The sequence below is a fragment of the Pelmatolapia mariae genome, linkage group LG14 (assembly GCF_036321145.2).
Source record: "Pelmatolapia mariae isolate MD_Pm_ZW linkage group LG14, Pm_UMD_F_2, whole genome shotgun sequence".
Classification (NCBI taxonomy): domain Eukaryota; kingdom Metazoa; phylum Chordata; class Actinopteri; order Cichliformes; family Cichlidae; genus Pelmatolapia; species Pelmatolapia mariae.
This window is the reverse complement of record NC_086239.1, coordinates 22,589,556-22,617,420: the sequence shown is the minus strand read 5'-3', so window position 1 is coordinate 22,617,420 and position 27,865 is coordinate 22,589,556. Positions and strand designations below refer to the sequence as shown.

Genomic DNA, 27,865 nt, shown 5'->3' with positions numbered 1-27,865 from the left:
GTTTTTTTCTTTCAGATTTACAGCCTGTCCTACTGATAAAGAACTCCCCACAGGAATTCATGCTACAAAAACATAACTAGTAATAGATTAACATTTAAATGGCAGAAAAAATCCTGTTATTTTTCACCAGTTGCCTTAGAGTGTAACTTGCTTCCGACTTTTATCCTCTCATATCTATTTCCTTATGTATGTATGACTAATTACTTTTGCAGATGCTATGCTTACAGTTATGGGTAAAAAGCTGCTTTTATTGAGGGAGGCTCTGCATGTTTGATTTGGCAGATGTTAATACCAAGCCACCCTGTCTAACACAAAACCAAAGGAACTCTCAGGGATTGTATGTGTGCCTGGAAAATGACCCCTACGCTGTTCCAGTAAACCGATAATTATATGATGGTAAAGTAGAATGAGTCAAAGCACACCTGCCACAACTTGAACCCCAATTTCATCCCTGGGCTTGTTCTAAGATTAACAATCAACCACTGAAGTATATGCTACCCAAGGTTAGCCATGTCACAGTTCAGTGACCAAAAAGTAGGTTTCCCCTAACCACACAAATCCACATTTTCGCTGCTGTTTATAGATCTTATCACTAGTTCCTGGCTTATAGAAATTGAAAATGTCTTCTGACTTCCAGGAAGTAGATTCTGTTTATCTGGACAAATTATTGTCAGTGGGAGAAACATTTAGTCACTCATCTTCACTTAGCTGACTTCCTCAATCTCACCTCAGCCTTATAACGATTATAACTCTGGAGAACCCATGGGGTCAAATTTGACCCCATGGTTTCCCTAGAAACCCAATGGGGTCGGATCTGACCCCATGGGTTCTCCAGGGTTAAATGACCAAAATTAGCACCACTGAGCATGAGAACCATAGGGAGATTTTCAGAACCACAAGCCGCAGGCATATAAAGGTAGGCCTTTAATACCCAGAGAAGAATCAAGCAGGCTTTTGTAGTGTTCAAATTTTTCAGAAGGAAGTACAGGAAAAATACCTATCATTTAAAAATATTTAATTTTCTTCAGCAGTTGAACTTTACAAGTTACAGCGCTGGACCTTTCTGTGAGTTCGGGCCATACAGTTTTTATACTGCTAGAATACCAAATGATGTCTGTCTTCTTCCAGAACCTATCCTGATGTCTCCATTCGACCTTCTCTTCATCCACATCCGCTCCTCGTCGACCTCCTATCTGCACCTGCATCACAAAGACACACACGAAAACACCTCAAACTTCTGCAGCCAATGCTTAAGCGCAGTAAGATCTGACTCTTCAGACTTGATTTTAGCTCCATTGTAACTGAAATTTTATAGCGGGCATCCATCAGAACACATATCGCATTCCAATTCAGTTTTCTTTATTCCATTAAAACTTTAAATAATGAAGCCCTTCTGTAAAAGTGAATTTATTCTAACAGTAGCCCACTGTTGGAAAGAAAGCACATTTGGCTTCTTTCATGCTCCACTTGGTTGCACATCAGTGGACAGGGTCTTTTGAGAGAGTTTCTGCTAAAGCTGTTGTGACAAGCTACACCTCACAAATTCATTTGGAATAAACTTATCCAAGTAGTTTTATTGCCTAAAAAGGAAGCAAAAGTAAAATTCTCCTAAATTACTCATGCTAACATTCCACAAAATAAATAACACTTCAATGCACAGCAAATCTCTCAACAGCCAATACAGACTCTCATGCTAATAGTTGGAGAGAGTTTAAGTTGTATGGGTGTGTTTTTAAACAGCATTCTATCTATTCCAGACATACTCACAGTCTGCCAGATGACTAGATAATAAACTATTGCATTTCAGCTACACCAGGGGACAGACCAGACACAGTTACAGTAAAATAGATGAAGGCTTATTATAAATCATGCAAATGATAAAATGATTCTGAAAGTGGTCCAGTGTTTAAAAAAAAAAAGAAAGAAAGAAAGAAATCCTCTCTATGCATGCAAAGCACACACCATAGGGTCAACAGCAGTCATCTCTACACAACTCTCCTCAGAGTTCCTGTTTACTGGTACTGACACCTAAATCATATTGCTAGCCATAAAGAATTCACTGATGATAGAGATTTTATCTTTTTTCAACAGATTAAATTAAACCTCCACTTAATGTAAAATGCAAAATCTATAACTGTTCTGTAACAGTGACTAGTACTTACAATACTCATGGTCCTGAGTTTTCGACCCAATGTGTAGTTCTTTTTAATTTTGTTATCTTCGAATGATTTGTATGGGCTCTTTATGGCTTTGTGTGCTCAGATCTTAGCTTCAGTTCCGGATGACTTGAAGTTTATTTAATTAAATTCCTTTTGTGGTCCCATTCTTCTTAGTTTAATTAGTCAAGTTAAAAAATATTTTCCTGTTCTGGTCAGTTGTGGTCGAGCCAAGCGTCTAGTCTGCATCTTAGTCTATTTCCTGGTTTATTTTGACAGCTTGTGTCCTGTGTTCAGTTTTGCTTCTTCCTGTGTCATTATGTCTTTTCATCCCAGCTGTGTTCCCCGTGTGTTTCCACTTCCCTCGTCATACCGTTTCCCTTTGGTCATTGGTGGGTACGTTCCATGATCCACCTTTCCTTTGTTAAAGTGTTTAGTGTTTTGTCATGGTCCCTGTGTATCCCAGGCCGGCCCCACGAGGCTACATTTATTTATTGTAATACTGCTCTCTCTCATGCCTGGGCAGATCTCACTGCAGGCCTCCACCTTTGGCCCACGCACCTGTCTCCAATCACTCAGCTATCGTGTTTCTATGCCATTTAAAGCCGGAGCTAAGATTTCCTCGTCGTTGGATGATTGTGCTTGACACGTTAGTGTTAGATTCTAGCTTTGTGAAAAGATCTAAGATATACCTTCATAAGCTGTTTCTTTTTGACTTCCCTTCTCCTGTGAACAGTTTCCCCCGACCTGTGACCAACCCAGTCTCTCAGAGTGGGAGCTACTGTCGTGGAGCGCGGGTGTGAGAGACCCTTCCCCCCTCTCTGGATCACCCTTATGGACCTCTGGGACCAGCTGTACATATTTAGCTATTGGTGTTTTCTGTAAATAAAGAGCTGTGCGCAGACTGAGACTGTGACTTTCAGTCTGCGCGTGAGTTCCCATCCGCTCACCGTGAGATGTTGAGGTTAGCTCTCCCAGTTTCATCTCTTTACCTCTGACTTTGTTGCCTTATGCCATCAGCCCCAAATAAACCGTCTCGCTTTCGTTCACTTCCGTCTCAGCTGTGTTGTCTGCATTTGAGTCCTCACTTAAAACATATGATCTGCCGCCAGCAATCATGACAGGGCTGGGAAATGTTGGTTTAGCCATGTTTGTTCAAAGCACATCATGTAAGCCAGCGGTCCCCAACCCCCAGGCCATGGACCAGTACTGGAAGGGATAACAGGACTAATTACTGCCGTCAGCTGCACCCATGTGTAAATAATGCAGCTTTCCATTTGTCCAAAAACAAAAAAAACAAGCAAAACAAAAAGGTTTACTTTCTTTTGTTTGACATACTGTCATGATGAAAAATAACTGTTTAAGGAAGTTGTGACTGAAAAAGGTGTACGTGAACATTTGATGAGTTTCCTAACTGCCATTTTTATGTGCCATAAACACCCACTCAGTAGACATAATTCAGCTCCACACTTGTGGTTTCCTGCCTGAGGAAACCAATGCTGAGACAGCACACATTTCCTGAAGCTGTGATCGAGAACCGCTAAGAGGTCTCCAGAAACCACAGACCATTGGATGTAGGCCATCGACTTTGCTCAAAGTCTGCTGGCAGAACTGATCTGCAAAGTCTGCCAGCAGAGTCTGCAGACTCAATCTCTGTGTTGGCTACAGCTGCCTTTAGCAGACGTGACCAAAACCTCCATTCTAACTGAGTATTTAAAGGTTGCACCTACAAGAGCAATTTAGGGCCAAATGACAATTAAATTCTCTAAATTCTCTATTCTCTCTCATTACAATTTTAATGAATAAAGTCATACTGTAAAAGGGATTTTGTTCTAAAATTACCTCACTGTTGAATAAACACATCATTTTTGCCATTATTCACTATCATGCAGACCAATGGAAAAGGTCTTTGAGAGACACAAAGGTGAGGTGGTAAAGTTGTTGTCTGGTGACAAGCTACTCCTCAGCTACACACCAGAATACATCCCAAATAAACCTATCCAAGTAGTTTTAGTGACTAAATGATGTAGAACAATGTAAAAACAAAAAACAACAACAACAACAAAAAGCGTAGACTAACAGAACGGCACACAAAAAAACAATACAGCAAGAGTAAAATTCTCATAAAAATTCCACTCACACCCGCATTGTCAACAGCATTACTAATTCTGCCATATGCAACTAATTCATCGACAGCCAGACCAGACTCTGTCATGCTGATATATGGGGCCAGCTTAATATAATACGAAATGTCCTCATCAGATACCTCACATCTCATGACACGCCACAGTTCATTATCACTGTGTAAGGCACTGGGCCTGCTGGTATCTCACAGTTTACTACACAGCAGCCATCACTACAATTTCCTTCACAGAGCAGCTCTGGGGAAAATGTCAATCAAATTAGGAGGTATCCACAAGCAAGGAAATTCCATAATTCCAGTTGTTGTTGTTTTTAATCACGTCTGTTCTCTATTATTATTTTAACATTTAAAAAAAAAAAAACATACTGTCTGTTTGTTAGCCACTAGTCATCCACTTCAAGACTGGGTATACATGTTTAACTGCTCATTATCACCAAAACAGAAATAACTAATCAGACCATCACAGCAACTCAGCCCATGTAGGCATGCACAAGTGGTCAAGACCCATAGTATACCACTCCTCTCAGGTAAGAAAAGGAATCTGAGGCTACAATTCACTTACCTAAATTGGACAGTAAAAGATTACAGAAACATTGCCTGGGCTTGTGTTTTTTCCCCCACAGATGTGTGGGTGGTTTTTCTCTCTGTTTTCTAAATGCTTATAACTGTCAATCACCCATTAACACCCAGATGGAGGCATGGGAAACAATACCGGGTTTAGTTTCTTTCCCAAATACTCAACTGGTGAACAACCCACTCTACCTCCCGAGTTAGAGCCAGGGGATGTGCAGTGGATGTGCCCCACACCTTATAGGTGCCGGACACCCAGAAAAGAGGAGATATGAAAAGGATTTGTTTTGAATACAAATAAATATTTGAAGTTCTAAATGCTATCTTTATTTACCACAACCCCCAATCACCAGACATCAAGACCTATATCTGTTTTATGATCAAAGTAAAAAGAAACTCAAGGCTCATAATTTGTTTTGATTTTTCATTTCCCCAAAGAAATGAGATGACAAACATTGCTTAGATAGCAGGCATATTCACAAAATTGCGACTGAGAACTACCAAGAAGTCTCCAGACACTATAAGCCGTGGGAGGTAGGCCATGAATGGTCAGAGATGCTCATGATGAAGTCCTACTGTATAAAGGGAATTTACTCTAACAGTAGCCCACTGTTGGAAAGAAAACACATTTCTGCCTTCTTCCATGCTCCACTTCCTTACTCATCAGTGGACAGGATTTTCACCGGGTCCTCCCAAATTCATTTGAATTAACCTATCCAAGTAGTTTTATTGCCTAAAAAAGGAGGCATGAGCAAAATTCTCCTCAATTACTCATGCCAACATTTTTTGACAAATACCCAGACCAGACTCTCACGGTAATAGCTGGAGACACTTTAGGTCGTCTGGGTGTGTTTTTAAACAGGATTCTATCCACTCCAGACATATTGAACTATGCCATTTCAACTGAACCAGGAGACAGACCAGACAGTTTACTAAACACATTCACTAAAAATCTAACTTGAAAGATTTAATGAGCCATTAAGACACTGACACAGCTAAAACATGAACTTAACCATGATGCTAGGATGCTGATTGGTCTGAACCAAAAGCACACAGCTGGACCCCCGAAAAAATGGATCACCCTCTGATTACAGCCTCACAAATCTCACAAGAATGTTTCTGTCTGCCATAGTAAGGGCTTCAGCACCCAACAATCTGATTTTTGCAACAACAATTCAGCTACTTTTCATTTCATTTTAGTCACAGGCCACAACTAACAACAACTAATGGTTGATGGATGCATTGCTGTGACACATTTTTCTATTGGTGTGAAACTATTGTTGTGTTGGAATCTATCATATATGTGGGATGCTTATAATTAGATTTTTATGGTTGATTTTTTTTCCCAGGGAGCTTTGTTGTTAACTGAGCTGTCAGTTCAAGATCATCCTCACTGAAGATCTCCCACTTAACTTACCTCCATTATGTCAAACACCTATCAATATTTATAGATGAGGGAGTGGTGCCTACACTATTCTCCTTTGATGAGTCAGTGTAGTTAAGAAAAGGGTAAATAACCAAATCCCTGCTACTCTAATAACAAGAAGAGCAGTGGTTGTATTTTGATGTGATATTGTTTGTGTGACACCCTGTGTTACCCTATCTGGCATCTATAACTGGGTATAAAATACAAAGAAAAGGCTGAGTGTTAGGATTGGTAGTGTTGGTTGCAGATGATTGCTTTCTTCTATCCATTAGTTCTTGGAACTTAATCTTTCATGTCTAAAACTTCACGAAGAGATGAATACTGAGTCACTCTCAGTGTTGTGACAGGCCAGCTTTAGCTGGTGGGTAGGCAATCCTAGAGCAATGCTTCCCTCTGCTGGAGTATTTGTAAATCACATTAAAAAGTTCCTCACTGATGTTCACATAGAAAATACACTATATCCTCCTGAGAAGCGAGGAAAAAATGATCTTCCCATTAAACCTTTTTTGGAATTTCCTTCCCCTTTGGAGTTAAAAGAGGCCACCCAAACACCTGAGATATCAATGGAAAGTCGAGGATTTCCTCTATGTCATACATCAGGACCTAAGAGGGTAGCTCAAATAAGTCAAAAGATACAGCTCTTTGTTAAGTGACCAAACAATTGTCCATTACAGAGGACATAAATAAATAAGCTGTTTCTTAGGAGGATGTACTCTGTATCAGTATGCTGAAACTACAGTTTTACTGGATTGCTTACTTATGCCTCACCAAAAACAGCTATTATTGCTAAACCTTTTTCCTGTGGTTTAGTTGCAAAACACCATGAAAACTGTAAGCCAAACTGTGTGAAAAAAACAAACTGACACTTGAAATTGTTCCATCCACTTACTAGAAAGAAAGTGCTGTACCCTGGATGTTTCAAGCAAAACTATATGAGCATAGTGCCAAATGAATTTCAAAGAGATGTATTCATAATAGCACACTGCTTCACACTTTTGAAAGATGTGCTGCCTTCATAGGACTAATCAGAAGCAGGAAACAACAGAGAATGTACAGGATCAAGGTCACATCATGTTCTCACCACTCACCATAAACAAGCTGCTGAGGAGTTTATGAGGAATCAAAGTGAGACAAAACACCTCCTCTAAAGGATCCTGGTGCAGTTGTGTGGCTTGCACTCAAGTCTGATTACTGTGTTCACAAACAAGCCCCACTGAAGTGGAAAATTAAACCAGAGCTCAATTTAAACAGACTAAACAGCCCAGGTATGAAAACGCACTGCTCCTATTCTAGGAGGAGATGGTGGAGGTAGAAGTCCAAGGAAACGATTAGTGTCAGAAGAAATTCATTCCACTACTTATTGGCCATCTTCACAAACTTCAGAGAGTACTTCTTCTGTAGGACTGAGAGACAACCACATGGTGGAGACAAAGGTTGTTAATAGAGCCTCATTAGAGGGAGTTTGTGAACATGGTCATCACCAACAAGATGAGAGATTCAAAGGAGAACACTTGAAACCCAGCACATATTTAGGTGGATAAATACTGTCAGATGTTCTAGGAATTGAGGAATTGGGAGCATGAAACTGTTTAAAATGTCTTGGTATGCTGATGCATTAAGAGTTCATTTCACTGGAACTAAGGGTCCAAGCCCAGCAGCATTCAGCCCCACATCATATTCACACCATATCAAACTCTACACTCGGCACATTACATGTCATGGTTTGACTGTGTGGCAGGCAGAACTGGACCAAAACGCAGGACTCGGAGACAAGGGTGAACTAAAAGAGGCAGCCGTATTGCGCTGTAGCAGAAAACTCCATTGAATAAACTTGCAAAAATAAAACCTAAACTAGAATCTGGAAATGAATAACTGAACACTGAGAAGCTAGAAACTAGGATCAAAGCCACAGGGTGCACAGAAGAAAAAACCACACAGTATTATGAGGGCACAACACTGACAGATAGAAACACAGGGCTTAAATACACTGAAGGATAACGAGGGGATGAGACACAGCAGGAGAGCACAGCAGAGAGTAAGCAAACATAATAAGACAAGCAAAATTAGATACACTGCACACAGGAGAGTGACTATCAAAATAAAGCAGGAATCATGGCACAATTCACAAAGACGCAGACTAGACACTGAGACGTGAAACATGACAGATCTGGACGCAGAGGAAACATGAAACACAGAGACAAAAAGGTAACCAAACATGGAACACCGGGAAGGTACAGAAACAGAAACAAGAAGCTATAAGTATAAAACATAACATCAAGAGAACTAAAACCATGAACAACAAACACTGGGTTATCGACCAAGGACTATGACAATACAGTCACGTATCACTCAGCCATGGAAACATATTCCATGAAGCTTTCTGCGCACTGTTCTTGAGCTAATCTGAAGGCCACATGAAGTTTGGAGGTCTAATGATTGACTCTGCAGAAAGTTGGTGACCTTTGTCATTATGTACCTCAAAATCTGCTGACCCCGCTCTGTGATATGGCATTTGTGGCTGACTTGCTGTCATTCCCAATTGCTTCCACTTTGTTCTAATACCACTAACAGTTGACTATAGAATATTTAATAGCATGGAAATTTCATGACTAGATTTGTTGTACAGGTGGCATCCTATCACCCTAAGCACCCGTTCTTTCACAAATGTTTGTAAATACCGTCTGCTTAGGTGCTTGACTTTATACACCTGTGGCCATAGAAGTGATTTGAACACCTGAACTCAATGATTTGGATGGGTGAGTGATAAAGTCATATAACAAATGTCTGTATAAACAGGCAGAGCCTCACTAAATACAGGATCTAATCAGCAGGCCTGTCATCACCCATGCATAATTAAGCTGTTTTTTTCCCCTCTGCCCAACCATTCTATACATTGTGATCAGCCTGCTCTCTCACTCTTCACAGTACTTACCGAAGTGAAACTATAAGGAAATGGCACTAAGTCTGATATATGCTAGTCATATGCATTCAAAAATCTTAAACACACAGAAACACAGTCTCACCTTAAAGTGGGCAATCTCAGTGCACAACCATAAATTGTAAACAAGATGAATATACCCACATCCACACCATGCTTCTACACAGACCTTTGCAGACCAGTTGTAGCTGTGCACTGTCACCAGGAGGCAGTACAAAAAAAGCACCAGTCTGTAGGCTATTTTTTTATGTTGATGCTTCTATTGGTCCTTCAATTTAGGCACTGCCACAGAGACAAAGTCATAACAGAGAAAGAATTCCTCTGGTTTTGGATTTTTGATGTTTGCTGTTCAAGACAACTTTTCAATACTCAGTACACCATCCAGTCAGGATTCAAGTGAGGTCTTTGCGCAGGTCACTCCATAACGTTCACTTTGATCTCCTGGAGGTAGTTCTCCACCAGAAACAACATATTTTTGGATCATTGGCAGACAGACTGGAAGGCAAAGCGACAACCAAACCCAGTTTTACTGCAGATTTTTTAAGGTTGTCTTTCAAAATCTTCACATATCCTTCTTTCTTTATGATTCCAAGTTCTACACGCACTGAAGCATCCCCACATCATAATACTCCACTACCATGTTTCACTGTAGCAATGGTGTTCTTTGGGTTGAATGCTTCTTCATCTTTCTTCAAAGATAAGCAACACCTTTATGGCCATAGAGTTCTAGTTTCGTCTCATCTGATCAAAAGATGTCTTTCTAGCATGCATAATCTTTCTCCAGGTTATCCTTAACATACTTCAGTCTAGCTTGAAGATGTCTCTTCTGCAGAAGTGGAATTTTTCTTGGTCTGCAACCTCAGATTCTATTTCTGTGCAGCACATATTTAGATGGATACATATTGTCAGGCATTCTAGGAACTGAGAAAAACTGTAATTGGCAATTGGAAAAAAACAGGTTTTAAAATGGGAACATCACTGTCTTTGTCTTTGTTATTGTCGTCGGCAGAGAGTCTGAATTGTGGAACATTTGTTACTGAATCACTGTCAGTAAATTTATAGAAAGATATTTATAATCTTTAAATTGTGCATTGTGGTTTAAGTGACTGATTTCTTTTAGACTGTTCTCGGCGTTGCTAAGTCATTCATTTGTGTGTTGGAAGTTTTTCTGGGGTCTTCAGACACACTAATACTTTTGTCCAATTTGTATATGCGATTTGATTTGATCAAGAAGCTTGGACAAGAGAAAAAGCCATTTTGGAAGGTGTTCTGAAGACCTATTTTGGATTTGAGATGATGTTTTGGAGTATTTTGTCCCAGGACAAGTGTAATTTCAACCACAAATGTATATTTTAGTATTTTGTGCACGAATGGTTTTTAAATTAATGAGCGGTACAGAAATTGCCCTGTAATTTTAAAAAAGCCCATTAGTATTGTGTTCAGTATGATCACTGGAACACTCTTTTCACCCATAGACTGTTTATGAGACGTGGTAATAGGGCTAGTATCTTTGCGCGGTTTGATTTTGTAAAGCAGCAAAAATTGTGGTTTGCTCTTTGTTAAGTGTCAAATAATTATTAGGCGATAAACAGTGAATGATTACCGCAACAGAACGAGCTTTATAATGCTCCTGTTTTTCCATTTTGACAGTTGATTCAGTGGGACTAAAAACGTACAAGACAGCGGCGGAGGGATACACGGCTGTCAAACTGTGGTACAGCACGTCGCTGGTTTAGGTTTCCGGGCAACTCTGCTGCAACAGAAGGATACTGTCTACACAGATTTCCCGAAGCATTTGTTATACTTAAAGTCCTGTTTTATTTTATTGTTCTATTTGAGTAAGTGATCCCTAAGTAAGTAAAATACAACACATTTAACTGAGCTTTTTTTCATCTTCACGGAGCTTGAAAAGTCAACGGGACGATGGTGAGTGTAAGCTAGCTAACGTAAGCTAGCTAGCCTTAGCTATGAATCGTTTACATCGTAATGTCCTCATGCGACACTTTAATGCGTAATATAATCGTAAATGCATACGGTCTAAAGCAATAAAGCATATCTTCTAGTCTTCCGGCTTCCCTTCACAATGGCATTTTTAATATTGGTAGACTGCAGAAAAATCCCACACCGGACGTGCATACAACGCTCTTTTTTTAAATCATTTTATCGTCTATATATCGCAATTTTCGATCGGTGGTTTTATGTGTGCTTAACAGCTGACGAGATAGAAGAGAAGAGAAACGTTTTATTTATTAGTGTCTGCCAAATGCGCAGCACACACGCCGTATTGTGAGAGGACACAAACGGCCTGTTTAATGCTCAAATATAACACCATTCATTCGGTTGATTAGCAGAGTTGTTGATAATGTGGTTGCAGTCTCCGTGCTTGGACACATATTTGTGGCATTTGTTTTTTGGGTTGTTGTGTTTTTTTTTTTTGTTTTTTTTGCTCACTTATTCATTTATTTATTTATTGGTTCGGTTGGACTCGAGAGTGGGCGTGGTGCCGGTGAAGGTGCTGTGTAAAAATAGACCGTCCAGTGTGAATGTGATCTTTACCCATCTCGTTAATCTTGCGAGAAAGACATCGGGACTCTGGGTAACTGTCATTTTCGACATGCCACATAAGGTGCTGCAGCACGGGCAGTATCTGTGTTAGCCACATCAGCAGGGTGTTTTGAACGGACTCGGACATGCGCAACAAGCGAGAAAAAAGGGGTCGTATTCAACCACCGATTGGGGTTACATAAGAATACGGCTCACAGGTAGCAACACTTGTTTGTCATATTGCAAAGCTTTCAGCCAGGCGCTGCAACAATTTGGGAGTAGATTCAATACCACCATGACACCATGTCCTGCGTTACGTATTGCGCCATAACGTTGAACCGCATTCTGCTTCTGCTGAATGATCCTCTTTTCCACCCCTCCTTTTTCGCCTCCCTTCCCCCCGCATTGAACCAAGCATGCCTGGTGCAGTCGGCTGTCAGGACCCGCAGTGCACCCTCCAAGATGGGATCTAACTATTTTAAATACTTCTAATATAGACTTGCATGTGAATATCTATATCTTTGTCTTATCATGTATCGTCTGTTGTTCATCTGCATACTGTAAGAGACCCTTGCTGTCTTTGCCAAGTAAGGAAACTTGGACAGCTACAAAATCCAATTTATTCACATGCTGCTCAAACACCATTTGCAAATATGATTAACTGGCTGCACTTCAGAAAAATATTGTCAACATAAGAATATGTGACATGCTCTGTAGGGTACTGATGAGTTGAAAGCCAGCAGTACTTTTTACAGCAGCTGTATAAATCCTCCAGCTGTGCTCTGATCCAGACACTGCTTGCTTCAGCAACACTGAATTGGTTGGCAGTGAGCAGACTGGATACTCTGCAGTCTGCCATGCTCCCTTCTGCCTACCCCCCTTCCCCTCAAATGGGTGACTCATTGAAATTGACTTGAATGCATGGCATTACCACCACCACCACTGCAGACATTCTGCTACAGAAATGTTGGCTTTAATCTGTTTGGTTTTGAAAAAGCAAGTTCATTTGTCCATTGTCTGTGGTGCAAGAGCATGTGGATACAGTGAAAACATGTTTATTCGAGGCATTAGCTCAACAGCAAATGCACAGTGAGTCCTTAGGCAGTATTACATATAGCATTATCAGCTTATCCCCATCAACGAATTAGTGTCAGTGCTAAATTGTTGCAGACTCTAATGGTCTGTTTTATGCAGCAGGTATTTCCCAGTTTTCTAACAAACATCCTGAAGGAGTATGCAAAGCAGAAGGCACATTCAAAGGGTTTAATCTGTTTTTTGTTTTATTTTTTTGTTTGTTTTTTTTAACCAAGCCTTAACATAATGTATTTTTTTTTAATTTTATTTAAATTAATTATTTTTATTTTAAAAGACTCAAGGAGGTGGTTAGTTGCGGTGATATTCAGTGTGCTACATTGGCGACCCTGTTCGTGTCTCACTAATTATAGCAGGCGTGTGTATTTCGGGCTGTGGAGTATTTATACCAGTCCCTCATCGCACTTTCTCAGCCTGAAGTGAGCATGTTGACTGACTTGGACAGGCCTGATAAGGCTTCACATGGAGCGCACAATTATGTCTCAGATGAACTTGAAGAATGAATTTGTGTTACATTAGTTTAAATTCCTTGTTTGATTAATTAATTTATTTTGTGTGTGTGAATGTGGCCAAAACAATATTGAACACTGTATGAATCAGCAGACACCCCACAATAAGAAATCACAATAATTCAGTCATGATACAATATTATTGTGATTTTTAACCATGTGCAACTCTGCATTAGCACATACTGCAATTTTTCTTCTTTTTTCAAATGAGTATTTTTTCCTCAAAGTTAAATTTTTTTTTAATCCAATAAAAAAGTTATCTCACTTCAGTTTTTTTTTGTTGTTGTTTGGGGGGGTCAGGCATACAAGCACTGTTATAGTTAGACATTCCTGTTTAACTATTAAATGTACACTCAATAATCTTCTTGTTCTGTTGGAATATAACTAGAGTACAGCCTGCAGGCAGCCAGTCGAGTCCCCTCGGGTTGTGCTCGTTGACAAAGACTCATTCAGACTGATAGCAACTTGTTGGCAATCTGTCTTCATTTACAAATTAAATAAGTCATTTACAAACCTTAAGTAATTTTTCTCAGATTGATTGAATACTGGCCAAGTCAGACTGTGACTGCAGAAACTCCAGTGTTGGATTTTAGGTTGAGCCGATTTAATGCAAGTTTGCTCGGCTAACAATATCTCAAGATGGTGGAGCTCTCTTGTTTCTAGTATTCCCAGAATATTTTCATTTAGTTATTAACAATTATTATTACATGAGTTCAAACAATGTGTGTAAAATAATCATGTTTTCTTTAATTTAAAATACATACATTTGTATGTGAAAATGTGAACACATCTACAGTTTAAGTTTATTGTAAAGCTTTTTATGCTGTATTAACATAGTTTTATCTAGGTCATAGGTCATAGGTAATGGCCAAGTCCAGCTGCCAGAAAATACTGCAGTCTGTTTTGAATTAGTTTGTCTAAATTGCATTTGCATTGGCAGAGCCTGTGTACACAGTGGAGCCTGATGCACGTGTTCCCCATTTTGCCTGCTGGAAATTCTTTGTAATTATTGTTTTCAAGGTTTTTATATCAATCCAGAAGTGATTTAATTTGTTACTGCTTAGTCATTTCTTTTCCATAAATATGAGAAACAGCTGTTTCATTTGTCTTTCTTTTCGTTTCTTGTTTATCAAATTTCGCTATTTTCCCCATCAAGTTTAAGACCACTTGAAAAATGGCAAAAAAAATCATATTTTGCATGGTTGGATCTTAACAAGGTTCCAAGTAGAGTTTCGGTGTGCAACAAGAAGAAATAGGAGTGAGACAAAACAATTTTTTGAGCATGCAATTTATTGAAAACCACGCTTAAACTGAAACAGGCTGTTTTACAGCTCATCAAAAATTTAGGACCACATGCCTTAAAAAGGCCAAATCTGTGCAAAAATGTGGACTCATTGTCATTTTCTGTCAGGTAGAAAATGTCACACTACCCTTCCAAAAGAACCCGAAAACTACCCCAAAACAGAAATCGAAGTTCCAGACATGAACTCAGTAATGAGTAGGTCCACCATTATTGTTGATCTCTTCAAAGATTCTTTGTGGCATGCTTAATGCAAGCGTTTCCATGAGGTGAGTGGGAACATTTCTTCAAGTGGTGAAGACAGCCTCATGATGGGCATCTACTGCCTGGAACTGTTGTCCATTTTTGTACATTTCCTTTGCCATCCATCCCCAAAGGTTCTCAATTGAATTTAGATCAGGGGAACACGCAGGATGGTCCAACAGAGTGATGTTATTGTCCTGGAAGAAGTACCTTGTCCTGCAGGCATGGTGTGCTATAGCGTTGTCCTGTTGGAAAAACCCAGTTGTTACCACACAGATGAGGGCCCTCAGTCATGAGGGATGCTCTCTGCAACATCTGGACATAGGCGGCGGCCGTTTGATGCCCCTGCACCTCCTGTGCTCCATATTTCCACTGAAGGAAAAAGCACCCCAGACCATTATGGCGCCCCCCTCCACTGTGGCGTGTAGAAAACATCTCAGGTGGGATCTGCTTGTCATGCCAGTAATGTTGGAAACCATCAGGACCATCAAGGTTAACTTTTTTCTCATCAGAGAATAAAACTTTCTTCCACCTTTCAATGTCCCATGTTTGGTGCTTTCTTGCAAAGTCCAAACGGTCAGTTTTGTGGCATTCAAGGAGACGAGGCCTTTGAAGACGTTTTTTGTTTTTGAGGCCCTTCAGTCTCAGATGCTGTCTGATGGTTATGGGGCTGCAGTCAGCACCAGTATTGGCCTTAATTTGGGTCGAGGATTGTCCAGTGTCTTGACAGACAGCCAATTGGATCCTCCGGCTCAGTGCTGGTGAAATTCTTTTGGGTCCTTTCACTTGACTTTTTTGTTCCATAACCATCAGGATCATTTAAGAAATTCCAAATGACTGTCTTACTGCGTCCCAGCTCAGCAGCGATGACGTGTTGCAAGAGACGCTGTTTATGCAGTTCAACAACCTGACCAGGGTTCAAAAAGGGAATGTTTATTTGCCTTTGCCATCAGAACATCATGACAGTGTGACATTTTCTGCTTGACAGAAAATGACAATGAATCCACATTTTTGCACAGATTTGGCCTTTTTAAGGCATGTGGTCCTAAACTTTTGATGAGCTGTAAAACAGCATGTTTCAGTTTAAGCATTGTTTTCAATAAATTGCATGCTCAAAAAATGTTTTGTCTCACTCCTATTTCTTCTTGTTACATGTTGAAGCTCTACTTGGAACCTTGTTAAGATGCCAAATATGATTTTTTTTTTTTTTTTTTTATTGCCATTTTTCAAGTGGTCTTAAACTTTTGACCAGGACTGTATATGTACATATATTTATATCTAAAGTATATTTCCTCTACCTTGTATAATGTATATTGTGTTCTGTTTTTTGCATAGTATTGTTGTTCTTAGGCATGATGCAGCTATGTATTTATAACTGCCCTCTCTACTTTGCTGTTGTAACAGTGTGAATTTCCCATCTCTGGGATTTAAATGCTATCTTATCTTATTTGCCTAGTCCTAATATAAGTTGAACTTGCCATTAAAAACTGTATTTCTTGAATACAATGCACAATTTAATAATTGTAAATGGTGGCAGGGTTGAAAAAGAGGTTATTTCCACACTGAAGCATCAGTGTTTTATCAGTGTCTTTTTCCCTTTTCAACAGGCTGATCAGCTGACTGAGGAGCAGATTGCTGGTGAGTGCATACCTTAACCAAGCCTTTTTGGCTTCTTTTAGGTTTAGCAACACCTAATTTCTCCAACAAACCTTAGAAACTAGGCTCTCAGAGATTATACAAGATGTGCAGGTCTATGGGATTGTATGCTAATTATGGTCCCATACTATTAACTAGATAATTGCATTCAATTTGTTTTCCCTAGGTATAAAATCAGACCCTGGGTAATGAGAAGCAGCAGGGTTTTGAGTCAGGTGTCCTAGAAATGCTTGCATGTCTACATTAAAGCTGCAGTGCTTTGTATTCAGCCTGTGCTGTTCTTATCAGGGGTCGTCTGTTCAGTGTCCCAGCTGTTGCAAATGCACTGACTATTGTGTAGATTCGCCGCCCCCCCTGTTTCGTTCTTTTTACCACATCAGAGGTTTTTAAAAATGAATGTTCATTGGATTCAGTCTTCATTACAACTCACAGTTCTCTTTCTGCAAACATACAGAGTTCAAGGAGGCATTCTCACTGTTTGATAAGGATGGTGATGGTACAATTACTACCAAAGAGCTCGGGACTGTCATGCGCTCTCTGGGGCAGAATCCTACAGAGGCTGAGCTGCAGGACATGATCAATGAAGTAGATGCTGATGGTGAGATCAAACTAACATGCACAAGAGCTTGAAGTTGCATTACTTTTCAGAAAGCTCTTCTTTTATACTTTGAACTACCTTGCATTGTCATAAGCTAATTTTCCTGATCTGATTTTGAGTTTTTCTGGTAAATTACTCGGATATAACAACATTCTTTTTTCTGGTTTGTTATTTGGTTTTGTTTTATTTATTTATTTTATTAAGGTAATGGTACAATTGACTTTCCTGAGTTTCTGACAATGATGGCCAGGAAGATGAAAGATACAGACAGTGAGGAGGAGATCAGAGAAGCCTTCAGAGTCTTTGACAAGGTAAAGTAGAAGTAAAGTGGAAATATTTAATTAGACTATTCAGCAAAAGGAGAGCCTCTGTATTTGTTAGAAATGACTTTGATCCATGATGATGGCTAGACAAAAGAGTGAAAAATGTCTGCATAAGCGATATTCTGGAGCGTTTTTGTCTTTCTGCTAGCTGGACTATTGTATTAAGCGTCCCAAACACACAAATATTGAGCATTTAGCTCAATAGACTACCTAAATCAGGATCTCAACATCACAGGTGAAGGGAATAGCCTTGTCTCTGGCGTTATGGTATCTGTAGACACATACCTACCTGTAAACATAGAAGACACCAAGCTAATTTTCTGCTTTTGTTTTGCCACCTGTAGGATGGTAACGGGTACATCAGTGCAGCAGAGCTTCGGCACGTCATGACCAACCTGGGTGAGAAGCTCACTGATGAGGAGGTGGACGAGATGATACGCGAGGCCGACATTGATGGAGATGGTCAGGTCAACTACGAGGGTGAGATTTTGTTTATTAACCACCATACTTTTTGTGAGTCTGCAAATGTGAAAATCTACAAGTTTGTGTGTATGCACTTATTTTATTTATTTTCCATCTGGTAACGGTACTGTTACAGTTATTTGTTCATTATTTTACGTAACTTTAAATGTTGCTTTCTGTTTTTTTGTTTTCCACAGAGTTTGTCCAGATGATGACAGCCAAGTGAAGAGAAATTTGAAATTTCTTTTAACGTTGCTTGTCCTCTAAGATCAAATATACCAAAAAAAGAACAATTCTCAAATGATAAATTTACCCTCCCCTCCAAAAAAAATCATTTATCTAAACCGTTTGCAAATTGTGCTTTAGTGCATCCAGCTACTTCTAAGGTATCTGTTTCATCAACACCACCAGAACAGAATAATCCCTAGAGAAGTTAATGGACCAAGCTTTAAGAGGGCCAAAGCCCCTGGTACTTCAGACCAAGATTCTGCTGAGTCACCCTGCTCCTGATTAATTTAGAGGAAAGCGCAACATCGTAAAAGGCAGAGGGATAGGAACCTATGCCACGGTTCATGTAGAGAAGTTGGCTTTTCAATTCTTACCTGATAGTCTTGAACAAAGAAAATCGACTCTCTTGCACCAGTGGTGACTCTCCAAATACTGAATTGAGTACTCTTCTTGCATGCACCCTTTCTGTGACTGTCTCTCGTGACAACAAGGAAGCTCTGACCTTGTCAGAGGTAGTGTTCGGGTTGTGTACACACTGGAGGTATATACATAAATATATAGCTATATATCTGTAAAAAATTTGTGTCACCATTGATTATTGCAAGAGCAAATAGTTGCAATGTAGGGTGTTTATTGGTGCTCTGCTGGAGATGAGCATTCTTATAACCTTGAAGAGTTCGGACGAAAACGAGGGACTGAAAATTGCTGGATGGTTTTTTTGTTTTTTTTCCTCAGTTGGATGTTATTTTGTATTGTTTTGAGTCGTGGGTTTTACGTTGCCTGCAGCACTGATTGAAGACAGGAGTGTGTTGAATTGCTTCAGGATGATTATTGGGAAAACACACTTGAGGACTGCAGTTGATACATTTGTTCTGCAAACAGATATCCTGATGATGCAATATTGATGTAACGCTTTATAAATGTGTTCTCAAATATTAATGTATTGCTGACGAACTTTGGTCACAAATTATATCTATATAAGTGTATCGTTAAATTTGCAATGCCTATTGTTGTAGTAAATGATCTGTGACATGTTTTCTCTTCGGTTTTGAAATGTGCCATAATACTCTTTAAAAAAAAAAAAAAAAAAAGCCTCAACCTTCTTGCAAGACCTGTAGTTCTTTAGAATAGAAAAACTCTACTTAATATAATAATATAAAAATACATGCAGTTCATCATATTTGCACTTTGGTATAAACCATGTGGTTGTTTAAAAAAATGGAGGACAAAAAAAGTTTTGTTTTAAAAGAAGAAAAAGAAACCAAATGTCACTGTTGCTGCTGCTATAACAACACGTTTCACTCATTTATTGTCCTTGTTGTTGTCTGATCTTCAATTTATAGTCCGGTGATTCAACCTCCAGTCGGCTTGCTGTTTTACTAAACAGAATACATTCAGTGTATACTGACACATACTGCTTGTGGTGGGGGGTGATGTGTTTCATTGAGGCTTTCATATGGGGAATGAAATGGGTTTGTAGCAACGACTTCAGCTTTAGATGTGCAGTTGGTTTCAGTGTTAGGTTTTTGAACAGTTGGCTAAATTTAAGCTGGGGAATCTTGTGATTTCCTCAATGTGTGAAACTTAATATACTGCTCTGTTTGAGGCGTACTAATTGGTTACATTTGAGTCAAATGTTTGGAAGTAAATGGTTATTGGACTGTTAATTTCTGAAGGTGTGTCCAGTATGGAAAGATGTGATATATTTTCCATAAATCAATAAATTGACTGAGCTTTACTTCACCTGCATTTCCTTGACATGTTTATTCTAAAATGAGTCATTAATGAAACTGACATCCTTTTGTTTCTTCTTGCTTGTAACTGTTCACAAATTCCCATAATGTTGCAATACACTCCCCTGTCCAGTGCTTCTTTGTTAGAAAGGAGTCTCTTCCAGATAGCCTCAGACTGGGTCAGGGCAGGTCAGCCTAGGCCTTCACTCTAGAAACTATCCTGGGCACAGGCTATATTTGGCAGCTCATGAGATTGCTGCAGGAGCCTGTGCTAATCCAGGTCAGCAAGGGTCACGACCCCTCACACAGTCTAAATGCAAAAAGCCTTTCTTGTTGAGAGGCAAGATCAAGAGCCAATAGAACAGCGTTTTATCTGGGCCAGGTGAATGTGATTGGATGTGTGTCCACATGCTAATCGTGCAAGTGTAAGTAGATAATATAAATGAATTAGGAAACAGGAGCACGCTCAGCAGTACAATAAGAACCGTAGCACTACAGACAGGCAGGTGTGGTAATCCCTCTGCGGTTGTATAACTTAGGCTGGAAAGGCTTGCTGGTTTACACTGAGAATCAACAATGCACTGCCTCTTTTGCAGTGAGGGTTGTAGACATTCATTATAAATAATTGAATTACAAATTTTACTTTGGATCTGCTGTATCAAGTGGAGAAAAGAAAGAGAGGTAATCACTTACAGATTACAACTGTACCAGCAAAACAGATTACAATATCTGATAAATACCAAAGACACAGTACACTGAAAAATAGCGCTCCCAGCACACACCAGCCATTTAATGTGCTGCTCAAATGACAATGCGTCAATGATTATGATCCAATAATCAAATAACACAAGGCTGTATAATCTATCATAATGCAGCTGTGTAGTGAGATATATATACATAGATATAGATATATACACTAAATGTTTCACTACATTTCCAATGCAGTAGTTTTCATTGAAATTAAATATGTTTATAACGTAATACTACAGTTTGTATGGAAACTTGAGTAAATTTTCTGAAGCACAGTAATTAAATCCTTGGTAATTAGGCTATAGCAAAAGGTTTTTGGACTTGTTTAGCCATCAGTAGTGGAACATTTGCAAGTAAAGCTCATCAAATTTATCCTGTAGCAAGTGCTTTAAAATCTAATGAGGATATTAGATCTAAACATCTTAGATCTTAAATTCATTTTATTACATTCTAATCAATTACATTTTTAAGTAAGGCGATGCTCAGAAATACACAATACTTTCTACTAAAGAGAAACTAAAGTAGAAGTTGTATTAAAAAAAATTGAAGCACTCAAGTACACCCATCAAATTTGCACTTAATTAAAAGTACACTTCATCACTGCTAGACAAAAACTTCTGGATTTCCCTGTCATTCTATACCTAATACCTTTGACATATTACATTGTAGGTAAAGAATATTTCCGTCGAGCACACACACTGTAAATAATCAATCAAACGCTGTCACCAGAATAAAACAACATGAAACATTTTACACGTCCACACGGTGGCGGTGTTTCATCACGTTCCAACTGGACTCAAGATGCGCTGCGCAAGACAGGAAGGAGATGAGACAGCCTAACTGGAAACAGATGAATGAAATCATTTTTTGAGAAAACATGTTTTCTGTTGAAGAACATTAAAAGGTAGCATATTCTTAGTCACATAAATCTTTTAGATGGAGGGTGAAATGGTCTGTTTGTGCATATGAGGAAACATGCGTGCGTGTGTTGTGTGTGAATTGTAGGTGCATGGGTTTGCTTGGGTGCACCACACCCACTACCCATGCTTGTGTACACTGTAACCTAACCACCCCTTTGCTTGAGAAACACATTATATTTCTTTCCACTGTCATTGTGTCTGAGGGAGGTGGGGTAGTGGGCATTATATAAATTGCACGGTGTAAAGCAGACTCCTAAATAATGTATCTATTTTAGGGTTGTGTTTGGACACTTGTTCTAACTTGTTTTTATTTTTTTTCACACAACACCTCTCTTTCCAAGACCTCCCAAGAATCCCCCTCTTTCTCCTCATATCTACTGTTTTGACATAATTCAACACTGTGCAAAGCCTGGCACACTATCTCGTTTTGCATGAAGCTGAACACATTTAGTTTCTCCTGCACATTGTATATATTCTTAACTTTTGTATCTTAATGTTATCCACCAACTATCAGTGCTTTGGCTTAAAATATAAAGTGTCTCAAAATAGAAGAAAGAAGTGAAAATATCTAGCTGTTGCGTAATCCTCTTGCTGAGACCAATATACACAGAGTGGTTTTTAAGATTACAGCATCCTGTGTTATTTAGCAGTTCTGCTGACAAAATCGATCCTCATTCACATCTCTAGCCGTACCCTCTCCTCAACTAAACTTCGGTGCATTATAATATGTTCTTTCCAGCAGTGTTACCCTGTCTTTCTGGTATGTATCCTTCAAAAGAAAGTCATGTACTTACAAATATAAATTTAAAAACTATGCCTCAAGTGTATATGTTTGTGTCAGTACCTTGTTCAACCAAAGAGTGATTTATTTGAATCCCAAAAAGATAAAGACTGAAAAAATTAAGTTACAAGGGGTGATTTCTGTAGAAACCATTTATGGCCCATTTATTTATATATGCCATTTATTTATATATAGATCACTATATAGCTGTGGGTACTGACCAAAAGAACCAGATCGCGAATACAAGCGGCGGAAATGGGCTTCCTCCGAAGGGTGGCTGCCCTCTCCCTTAGAAATAGGGTGAGAAGTTCGGCCATTCGGGAGGGGCTCAGAGTAGAGCCGCTGCTCCTCCACATCGAGCCAGTTGAGGTGGTTCGGGCATCTGACAAGGATGCCTCCTGGGCGCCTCCTGAGTGAGGTTTTCCGGGCATGTCCCAGGACACACTGAAGAGAGGGAGGTCTGGGCTTCTCTGCTTGGGCTGCTGCCCCCGCGACCCGGCCCTGGATAAGCGGAAGAAAATGGATGGATAGATCCCTATATAGGCACCAGTCAGTCTTTTTAATTACTTTGGTGCTCAATAATCCAGCAATGGATGAGCTAAAATATGACTTTGCAGCTCTGTTCTGGTTGTACTAGGTTAACAATGTACAGTTTTTTGCCAAAGAATGTCAATAATTTATATCTTCAGTGAAGACTTACTAAACCTTCAGTTTTGGTTGTTTTGGAGATGAGAACAGGTAACAACAGTACATAATTGGTTAGATGTAAACCAGTGATGCTGTTTGTGGGGTAGACTAAAGGGCATGCAAACTTGCATCCACTAAATCCAAATATCTATCACTGCACTGAAAACAGAAGTGCAAGTAATAAGCTCACCACATAGGCTATGAGGAGGAATGCCTCACGTGATAGCTTCATCATGTGATGGAAGGGGTCATGCTGTTCTTTAGAAAAGTCCTGTTGAAACCACCAGTAAATATCTTGGGAGAAGAATAATTTCAGCATGAATCATAACTTACAAATATATGCATTCAACGTCTCATGTTTCTGAACCTTCTCATTAAAGCAAGTCACTTTTGCGTTGGCAAAAGCTTATTTAAAAAGTTCACAAAAATAATCTGATAAAATAAATATTTTAAAAGTTTATTTTAAAATATTTCAAAAGTTTTAAACATTGAGTTATCCAAATAAAATGTCAACAAAACACGCACGCATGTGTGCGCACAAACACACACACACACACACACACACACACTGTTTTTATACAGGCCATAAGCACCAGATCCATAGAGTCAAGAGTCTACCACAGCCAACAGTACCCAAGTTGCAGAGTGTGCAAAGGTGACCTGGAGGCTATCTACCACACAGTAGTAGTATTTAAGATGCAAGTTGGGACAGATACACTAAAAGGTACAAACAAGTGCCTGGGAGAATGTACAAGAACATCTGTGCCAGAAATGGATTAGAAGTTCTGATGGGAGATACCGCCAAAGCTCATTGAGAACAACAGGGCTAAGGTCCCGTGGGACCAACCAGACATAGTGGTGACTGACAAGGACCAGAAGACCACAAGGTCCACGAGAATTATCAGAGGGTGAAAGAAAACTAGAGCCAAAAAAAAGTCCAAAGTGGTTCAAGTGTTAATTGGAGCACTAGGAGCTGGAACCCTAAAACTTAAAGAGTGGCTCCAGCAAATTCCAGGCACAACATCAGAGCTCTCTGTCCAGAAGAGTGCAGGATTAGGAACAGCTGAGATACTGCAGAGAACTCTCAAACTCCCAGGCCAGCATGATTTAGTAAAAAAAACTAAACCAACTTGGACCTTCTGCTCAAAGTTCCAATGCATGTTGTGTTTGTCCCCTAAAACTTCTGAATGTTTATTTTGAAATAGTCTGTCAAAATAATAGTTAGCTTTGTCTTAACCTTTAATAAAGACTTTGCATACATTTCAGATTATGATACTGTTAAGCTAAAGAGAATAAACAAGAAATGAAAACTTCTCACGGTTAAAAGTACTAGATATGGAAACTACAGTTTCAGTATCCCTTTCCCATCTTCAAGAGAAGGGCTATGTGACATTTCACTTCAGGTTGAGTGCTTTCTCTTGCTTTGTGGTTTCTGGAGCGGTTTCCATCTAATGCTGCTAAAGACTTCAGCCAAATAGCCTAGATCTTTTCTAAGTATGATCTCTGGTATTTAATTTCCTTCTTTCTCCGAAGTTACAACCACAATGGTCTCACTATGCTTAAAAAAAAGAAACCATAACATCATTTTTATTGCAAGTCCTGTAAGTCTCCACACTCAGGATGCAAAACCTGACACTATAAAGTCTTTCAGGCTGGATCTAATTGATTAAGGAGAAGGTCTGTTTTGCAAAGCATAGAAGAAAAAGAGTTTTGTGGAGTCTCTGCCCAAAGGAAATCATTTATCCATACACGTGGAATTAGTTGTGGTGGAGAAGAAAAATCTTCAAACTCTGTGTTATTTGAAAAGCTTTTAATTTGATGGACAGAAAGTAAAGCCAAGTCCTGCAAATAGATAAGACAAAGCAGTAGGGACTTCTTGAAAAAAGAAAAAACAACCAATAAACGGCTTCCATCAGCAGTGAAGACGTCTTCATATGCTATTATGATTTGAATTGCATTAACCAAAGTAAGCCAGTGCAGGCCTGTCTTATTATTTTTGAATTGTAGCTGCATGTCTATTGTCAGGGAAGCCCTTTCCGTTTCTGTGTACACAACTGCTAACAATATAATTCTGGGTGTAGCTAAATGGCAGGAAAATGTTGTTGACTGTGATTTTCTTAAAATAGTTCAATAAAAAGTGATTGAATTTAAAAATGGAAAGAATACAAAAAAGAAAGTTCGAAGTTTTTAAAAGCACTTCTTTTCCTCGTTTCCTCTTTTGCAGTTGTGGTCAGGTGTTTTCATACATTCGTCACTGGCATGAATGTCACATTAATTTTGGGCTGAACCATTCATTTTCCAGGTTGGAATGACTTTACAAAATACGTATTTAATGATATATTTTTTTAAAACAAAGAATTGGGTGCACAAGTTGGATTTCCTCTACACCACACAGAGTCAACAGTATACATAACCCCCCTAATATTTAGTTTACCTTGACCAGATGCCGAAAACAAGCTTCAGACATAATTCTAGCTTTTCTCCCTCGTCTTGGCAGAATTAGTAGCGTTCATTTAAGTTAGCTGTTGGAATTTACAATTGATGGTTCACTAAAAGCAGTTTTGCTGAGGACTAAAGATGAATGATGTGCTCAAACAGAGTGGTCAGTTTATAGGACAGCATGTTATAAATATGCAATACATCTTTGTGTAAAGTAAGTGAGCATGAAAAATACAAATGTGAGCAGAATTGGCATGAATTGTGAGCTCAAATTCTTTCAAAGTATTTTGGGATTTTGCACATGGGTTTGTATCTGTATTAGATCAGCAGCGTCTTCTCCACAATCTTGAGCTTACATCTTTACGGTCTGCGTCAGCATCTGGCTCACTGAACATGATCTTAACAGATTTTTTTAGAGTGTGTTTTGCGTCACCGGTCTTTCGAATGTAAAAACACAAATGAAGGGTGAATTTGAAAGGAGAAAGAAACAAAGTCCACCATGACATGGGCAGCTGAAAACACGTGGTGGCTAATTTAATAATTTAGTGATTATTATTTCCATGACTTCAGTACCTGAATCACTCAGTTAAAATAAAACAAGAACCAGCAGGAAGGAAGTGCCGTACAAATATGGAAAATCTGTGTAGGCACAGAAATCTTTTCTTTTTTTTCCCAATGTATTGCATTTTTTTTCTACTCTTACTTGGCCCTTTGAAACATGTCAACAGACACAAGTGCACAGCATTCATCCATATGCTAAATATGACCTTTGTCATAATCTAATTCAGCTTTGGGAGCTTTTCCAAGATCTCTTGAGATCTAATTTCTCTAAACCTCTACTTTAAACTCCCGATCTTTTACCGCTAACATCCTGCTTCCAATTAGGAAGACAAAGAGAGATGAAAACAACCAAGTTCAAACATCTTTGAACGTCACATGTTTCGTAATTCTGGTGAAGACAAAGTAATGTCATTATTCAGCCACTCTGAAGGGAAACATGAAGTTTGGATTTTTATGCTCTCTTCCTGAAAATGAATTTTTACATCAGTAAATTCCTTTGTCCTAACTCTGAAACGACATTTTCTGAGCACAAAACAAAGCACAAGCTGATGTGAGATGTGTCATTTGTTTTACAGGAAAACCGCTTTGACATTCAACTGAAAGTAAAAAGATGCTCATCAGGTAAGACAGTTTATATTCATGTCCACTCACTGCCTCTACTGTACTTAAAAACAGCTGGGTCATGGGCTATTATTCTCTTTAGAAAAGAAAAGGAAAAATACTGTTCAAGCAACATTTAGCTAGACTTTGTTTTCATCTCAGCCTTTTTTTTTAACAATTCATAGACCAATGTAAGCAATATATTTTGGTACTTCACTTAATAGCACACCATTTCTAAATAGGAGTGTTTCTTGTATTTTGAAACTTGCCAACCAGCCAAATCAAGAAAAATGCAGTCGTGGATTGGCTTAATTTATCAGTTTCCAGAGTTTTGTGGGTGTGTTCACTTGAAAAGAGTTACATAGCACTTCGGGTCCACCACTTGCTGGTGATGCACCAATACTTGCGTCAGATGACAGTCAAAGGTTAGTTGGAAAAGCAAGTAGAAACAGGATTTGCTCTTCTTCTTGGCAAAGTTGAGCCATTCACTCATCAGTGGCAATACAGCACAATTTTTTAGGGGTTTTCTTACATTTAAAAACACTGCTGTGACACCGTAATGGATGGAGTCTGCTCAGTGCACTGCATATGGCTTATTTAACTAGTCAAAAATACACAACAGTAGTTGTTACAGTTCTACTAATATTTACATGCACTGCCAGAACCTTTAGTTAGGTTAGTGGGGCCGCGTTGACTTTTCCAAGTTGCAAATCCGACTTGAGGGCATGTTCCATTTGAAAATTACCACTGGGAATTCAAAAATTCTGGCTTACAACTTCAAATCAAATAGACTCCGAGGTCTTGGTGGTTTGATCCTAAGGTCTCCTGTCAATCAGTGTTAATAATCTGTTTGTCTATCCAGCTGTCCATAATTCTTCCTGTCATTACACATCTAATCATTTGATCCAGCTATTCTCCCACTCATAATCATCATCAGCCTTCTAGTATCCATTCTGTCTACCACTTATTTCTGCATCTATCCATTCACCCACTCACCCATTTATTATCCAAAATATCACCCCCCTACTCTATTTATCTATTCATCTACCAATCACCCACCTACAGTCCTCTCACTAATCTGTCCGTCATACAGCATTCTTCATTTCTCCAGTATTTTGCCATCCATTATTTCTTATTTTGAGTACATATTTCATCTGAACTGTAGTTGCCAGATCCATCTAGTCATTAATTAAGATCATACAAGCA

General features: G+C 39.1%; 1 protein-coding gene across 1 annotated transcript; it reads left to right on the top strand.

The window, feature by feature from the left end:
- The first annotated feature begins 10,942 nt into the window (after positions 1–10,942).
- Positions 10,943–19,931, top strand: calm3a (calmodulin 3a (phosphorylase kinase, delta)). The gene is made up of 6 exons (XM_063492414.1): positions 10,943–11,159; positions 16,529–16,559; positions 17,032–17,175; positions 17,380–17,486; positions 17,843–17,978; positions 18,158–19,931. The coding sequence occupies exons 1-6, from the start codon at positions 11,157–11,159 to the stop codon at positions 18,184–18,186; spliced, it is 450 nt and encodes a 149-aa protein (XP_063348484.1). The 5' UTR covers positions 10,943–11,156; the 3' UTR covers positions 18,187–19,931.
- Positions 19,932–27,865: the final 7,934 nt, after the last annotated feature.